Raw genomic sequence first — 6,000 nt, forward strand, 5'->3', positions numbered from 1 at the left:
CCCCCCTGAGCTCCCTGGCGAGAGCAGCCGGGTTTGTGAGGCGGATTGGTCACAGCCTAATGACATTACACGGCTCTGCTCGCCCACAGCGCCGGCCCACCGGGGACACTTCTGTGCTGTTGAGCTATAATAGCCCAGCCCTAAGGCACTGCTTCCTGCGCTGGAGTTCACAGCAGAGCTCCCCACAGGCCGGGAAGGGGTGGGGGTGTGTGTGTGTGTGTGTGTGTGCTTAGATCCATTTTATCCCGTGGTAATGCTGCTCTTTGGTGGGAATTTTTGATTGCAAGGCAATTAACAACAAGTCGTTGCTCCCTCGGCGTTTCTGAGCACCGATGCTCTCGGCAGAGCTGCTTGGACTTTTTATGAATTCAGGATGGGTCTTTTTTTTTGGCTGAATACTGTAAACGACATAAGGCTTTAAAGACTGATCAATAATCCTGATGGTCGCAGCAAAATCCAGGCCAGGCTGCATGAGTGCGAGCCAGAGATTACGTGAAGGAAGTTTTAAATACCTCTGCCTCCCTTCCCTTCCCTGGACTTTTGTCCTCCTGTTGCCCAGTGCTTCTCCAGCTGAATCCATTAATATTTCTCATGCTTGTTGAGCCCGTGACAGGTGATTTTAAAGCCCTGGTTTGTGTTGGCATCTCTGCTCTTCATAACAGGAGCTGAAACGTGTTGCCGCTGTCCTTACGTGGTTTAGCACCATGATTTATTACTGTTGTTTCCAGGTTGGAACACAGAGGTGCTGTCTCATTCCCGGAGGGTTGTCTGTGGGAAGCAAGCCCCCCCAGGAGGGCAACTTGACAAACACTCACTCTTGGGAACAGGACATCATTTAGGTGCCTGTTTTAACTGCTTCATTGAGGAGTCCTTCTCCTTCGCTTTTGTGTCTTCATTGCTTCAGCAAAACCTACTTTACAGGCTTAAAAGGGGGGGAAAAATGCGGAAAAGAGTCATCCTGGTTTTGATTTGTTGCTCTGCCTTTGATGAGAAGTTGTTGTGGTTTGGGGGCTGAAGTTTGTACAAGCAGTTTTGGCTCAGGTTTGCAAGGAGCGAGCGGTTTGATGTGTGATTCCATCTCTCCCAAAACAAGTCTTCAGCCTCTTGTCTTCCTTCAGAAAATGATTGTCTCACCCCAAGGGAGCCCTGCTGTGTAATTTGTGGGTAATCGAGGGGAACGGATCTCAGAGGGAGAAGAGTTTTCAGCATCTGAATGGAATTGTCTTAAATGGGAGAAATTGGGGTATTAGAAATTACAGGTGTGCTGCTGGCTTTTCCTGGCTCAGGATAAATGACTTTGGGGAAGAAGTGGAGGAAAACTTGCTTTCTGGGAGCTACTGCGGGGCTGCCTGCCTTTCATCATTACCTGCACGTGGTGTCCTTGGATCTGGCCCCCTGGAAGGGAGAGGGAGAAGGAGAGGGAGAGGGAGAGGGAGAGGGAGAGGGAGAGGGAGAGGGAGAGGGAGGAGCTATTGCTTGTGGTAGTTTGCAGGCTGACCTGTGAAATATGGGTTATCCATCGACCAGTTCTCTCCCTCTCTTAGGGACTCATGGCTTTCAGGAAGGGCAGTGTGGCTGTAGCCTCTGCCATCCCCTGCAGATCCGGGGATGCTGCTGCCAGGAGGGTGCTGTGCCACTCTGCAGGCACCGGCTCTGTCCCCAGGGGAGACCCTGTGTCCTTCCAGGCATCCTCGCTGAGCTGTTCCTGAGCCTTTGGCTGTGGTCTGAAAGGCAGGGCACATCCCTGGCTGTTTTCTTGGAGGTGCTGGGTCTGGGGTTAAAAGTTAACAATGCTCTTTCCTTATTCCATTCTAATTCGATTTGGGAAGGCAGCAGGGAGACAGAGGGCACTTAGTCCTCTAAGTGCTATTCCCTTGATGGGAGTTAGTAGCTCGTGCAGCATGCGTGGTGTTGATTTTGTAAGCTGACCTTTACCTCCATCAGGTTCATTCTCATTTGTAATACTTAAAGAAAAAAATCCCAACCTCTTATTTATTCTTTGGGCATCGAGGACGTAAATCCTTTGGCGTGTTTGGATTTGTGGAATTACTGTGCTTTTGCTGAGCCTTGTGTCCCACTCCAGCCAAATGACACAGCTTTTGGTGACTGCCATGGTGTTTCTCCTCCTCCTCTCTGCCTCCCTCCTGCCTGCTTCTGATCCACACCTGCTCATGCTCCCTGCAGCCTTTTCAGGGAAAGGTGGGTCCTTGGCAACCGTGGGAAGGGACAGGAAAGGGAGTTGGGCAGTCTTAGGGTTATCAGCCTTTGCTTCTGAAGTGCAACAACCTCCAGGTACCTTCTTTGCTGGTGCAGAATTAAAACTGCCATAAAATGCTTTTCCAGGAGGCATTCCATCAGCTGTGCCACAGGCCTCCTCCGAAACCGGAGCGTTTCCGTGGTGGCTGGGGAGAGGGGGGAGTTATAAATATCTTTCTCGGCTCTGCTTGGCTTCTCCCCAAGATAAGTAGAAGTGAAAGTCAAAAGTAGAGGCTTGGCCTTCTAAAATCCCCAGGGACCTGAGCACAGGATGCTTTTGTGACAGGAAGCCAATTCCTGGTGTTTCAGGGGCCTTGGAGGATGACGTTAAGGGCCCTCCCTCCCCTCTGCCCCAGGCAGGTCTCAGATGTACAGTGATCTCCATGCCTGGTGGCTTCTGTGGTGGGAAGCCTCAGGGAGCACGGGAGCATCCGTGAGAAGCCAGCCTGAAACAAGAACAACAGTAAAAAAAAAAAGTCTGTGCTTGTCCTCTAAATCTTGTAGCATGTTTACTCTCAGAAAGTACAGCCACATTACCAAAAATCAATAGTTCCAGCAGCATTCTCCCTGGGAAACACACAGATGCTTGGACACGCGGGAGGTGGTGAGTCTCATAAAAGCCAAGGGAATTACAGAGTGCTTTGGTACAAAGGCTCCTCTGCTGCACTTCTGGCAGAGCACAAATGGAGGGCCCTTGACCTGGGCAGTGTCTTCTGGGGCTTCCTGATCTTCCTTCTGCTCTCATGAGTCAGAGGCGGTGTGTGAGGCAAGAGGGGCTGTGGGCAACCAGGCAACCAGCAGCAGGACGAGAGGGCTCGGTCTTAAGCTCTGCCAGGGGAGGTTTAGGCTGGATATTAGGAAATTTTTTACAGAGAGAGTGATCAGACATTGGGATGGGCTGCCCAGGGAGGGGGTGGAGTCACTGTCCCTGGAGGTGTTTAAGGACAGACTGGATGTGGCATCAGTGCCACAGCTTCTCTGGGCAACCTGTGTCAGGGCCTCCCCACCCTCCCAAAGTAGAGTTTCTTCCTTACATATACTCTAAATCACCCTCTGTCTGTGTGAAGCTATTTCCCCTTGTCCTGTCACAACCATGCCCTTGTCCCAGAGTTCCCCTTTTAGGCACTGGAAGTGGCCTTTTCCAACCTGCAGTGAGCTCTGGAGAGCAGAAAGTCATCCTTCCTTCTGAGGTCAGCCAAAACAAAAAGAGAAAGGTGACCAACCCCTTTTTACTGCCATCTCTTATTAATGAGACATTTTATCCTGAGTCCTCCAACATGAGCGACGCAGGCTTTTGGGAACATAATTAATCTTTAATTGTATAAATCTTTAATTGTATAAAATGGAAATTTGTGTGGCTGTAGTCATTTCTCCCTTTTCCTCCTCTCCCTCTTTGAGGTGCTTCCTTAGCACAACTCCTTTTCAGCAGGGTGCTCTCCCCTAGGGCAGTGACCCCCTGGAGCCACCACAGACAGTGTTCCTTGAAGCCAGGCTGCTGCCATGGGGTCTCTTGCTCTGTCCCCAAGATGGGCAGGGAATCGCTTTCCCTAAGGCACTTTTGCTATGTGGAGGAGTGGCAGCAAACCCAGGAATTGTCCTGAAAGAAATCTAGCTGGTCTCCTTGTGGAAAAAAAAAAGGGTATTTGAAAAATAGAATACCCTTGGGAGAACCAACAAAAGAGCAGTTGTGCCCAAATCAGTGCCAGGCAGAGCCAAATGCCTCTTTGGAGGAGGTGAAGTGCAGCCTTTCAGATGCTAAGTAGGTATTTGGGATTTCAGTCATTCCCTGTATGGAGGAATTGATGCACCCTTGGCTCCAGGAGGATTAAAGTGTTGGCTTTCCTTAGTGCCTTCTGTAATGGCAGGAAGGGCTGTGGGACTGTCTGAGCCCACACCTGCAGGGACAGATAGAACACTCAATAGGAGACAGATGGAATGGACACTCTGGAGATCTCCAAGGTGGGGAGATGTGACTGCTCAGGCCCTTGGTGACTCACAGTGCTCCGGTTAAGCAGAGTTTCAAAATTAGCATCTCCACTGAGAAGCTTTTCCTGAGGCAGAGCCGATGTTTCCAGGTAGAGCAATTTCCTGCATCTTAATGGAGCGGGAGGAGCACTTTGCACTTGGACACGATGCCTTTCCAGCAATAATTTGGTGTAAGAAATTCTGATGTCATTTTTTTTGGTCTGCTTCATAGATTGGATTAATGGGCAGGGACACGCCCCCGGGTGCTGGAGTTGGCTTGCTTTCCTTAATTTGCACTCAAGTCTTTGCGAACAAAGACGGATTTGTTGAACAAAGCGGGGTCAGTGCTGGGATGAGGAGCCTTGTGCCTCCAGCCTGCTCGTTTGAATTAGGACTGAGCTGTGACTGTTAAGTCCTACGTCCTGTGGCCTGGATTGGTGAAAACCTCCTGGCCTCAATCCTTGCTCCTGCAGAGCCTGCGACCTCGAGAGCCACCCGGGGGTGGCGGCTCTGGGGCGGGGAACGGCCTCCCCAAGCTCCCTCAGTGACAGTCAGCAGAGTGGGGGAGAGCTTCAGCAGCTGCTGATAAAAAGAGCAAGACAAAAAGAATTAAAGCACAGTCTTTAGGGGGAAAAATAATGTAAAGAATAGTTTCATTAGCGGCTAAACAAATCTTTGAGTAGAGGCTTTTGGCAGGGCCAGCTCCTGCGGGAGAGCCTGGGCCAGCTGGAGGCTCCGTTTTTCTGGGTGCCTCTCACATGGTTGTTCTGCTCTTTCAGCTCTTTGAGAACTTCTACTTCGGAGAGGTGCAGCTGGACTCGGTGCGCCTTTCCCAGAGGTTCTCCTCGGACACCTCTGGCTACTACGCCACGTCTGGGCAGCTGTCCTTCTCCTGAAGTGGCACCTCGGCTGGGGCGGGTCCTCCCTGCACTCAGAGGCACACGATTCCTTGCTGGAACGTTTTTAGGGGACAACAGTGTTGGATGGGAACCTGGGAACTCCAAGCAGAGGTGCCTCATGACTCCTCAAAAGCACGGGAGCCATGGCATTTCCCTGCAGCTTTTCCTAACTGTGCTGCCCACCCTCCCTTTGGGAGTTGCCTGGGTCCTTCCTCCTCCTTTCCCCGTTCCTAACCAAAATGTCACAAAGTTGCCTGTTTGATGTCTGTTGCCTGTTTGTTTTCCAAGAAAACAACTAGAACTCTGTGGCTCTCAGGGCATCGCCGGCATTTAAACGTGGCTTTATTTCAAAAGGAGGAAGTTTGTTCTTCAAATAAGTATTTAAAATCCAGGAGAGCTTCCCAGAGCACGATCTAACGATATTGAGGTCAGGAGTTGCTTGGATCTCCAGCAGCGTGATGCCTGTGTGATGTAGATCTCCAAAATAAATTAGTTCCCTTCAAAAGCAAAGTGTTTATCTCCTGTTGCATGGGTTGTTTCTGTAATTAAACTATGACAATAAAAAAGCATTGATGGTAAAAGCTCTTTCCAGTGACCGTTTCGGAGCGTGTCAAAAAACATACGCCTTGTGGGTGGTTTCTCCATTAAAAGCAGCACCAGGCTCTTTGATTCCATTGTGAATCCTTCAGACATCTCAAGACGACTTTTCTTTTCCTGTGAATCTCCACGTTTGGTAAAAATAGCGACACAGGCTTTCAACTCGCCCGGGGATGAACCCTTTGAAAAATGGAAGGTGCTGCTGTTTGAGTGTTTTGTAACAAAACAGGTGCTGTTGCCCATTCCTGGTTGCTTCCACAAGTGTGGAATCACACTGCCATCG

General features: G+C 50.2%; 1 protein-coding gene across 3 annotated transcripts in view; it reads left to right on the top strand.

The window, feature by feature from the left end:
* ASCC1 (activating signal cointegrator 1 complex subunit 1) overlaps nucleotides 1-5,701 on the top strand; it is a 33,661-nt gene extending 27,960 nt beyond the window's left edge. For 2 of the 3 annotated variants that reach the window (XM_018079951.2, XM_018079950.2), the window contains exon 10: nucleotides 5,001-5,701. In XM_018079951.2, coding sequence (XP_017935440.1) covers nucleotides 5,001-5,117 — 117 coding nt within the window. In that variant the 3' untranslated portion in view covers nucleotides 5,118-5,701. The remainder of the gene's footprint in view (nucleotides 1-5,000) is intronic. The other variant, XM_018079953.2, reaches the window with a different exon arrangement.
* The last annotated feature ends 299 nt before the right edge of the window (nucleotides 5,702-6,000 follow it).

This window comes from Manacus vitellinus, unplaced genomic scaffold (genome assembly GCF_001715985.3).
Source record: "Manacus vitellinus isolate BGI_N305 unplaced genomic scaffold, ASM171598v3 scaffold_48_pilon, whole genome shotgun sequence".
NCBI classification, from domain to species: Eukaryota; Metazoa; Chordata; class Aves; order Passeriformes; family Pipridae; genus Manacus; species Manacus vitellinus.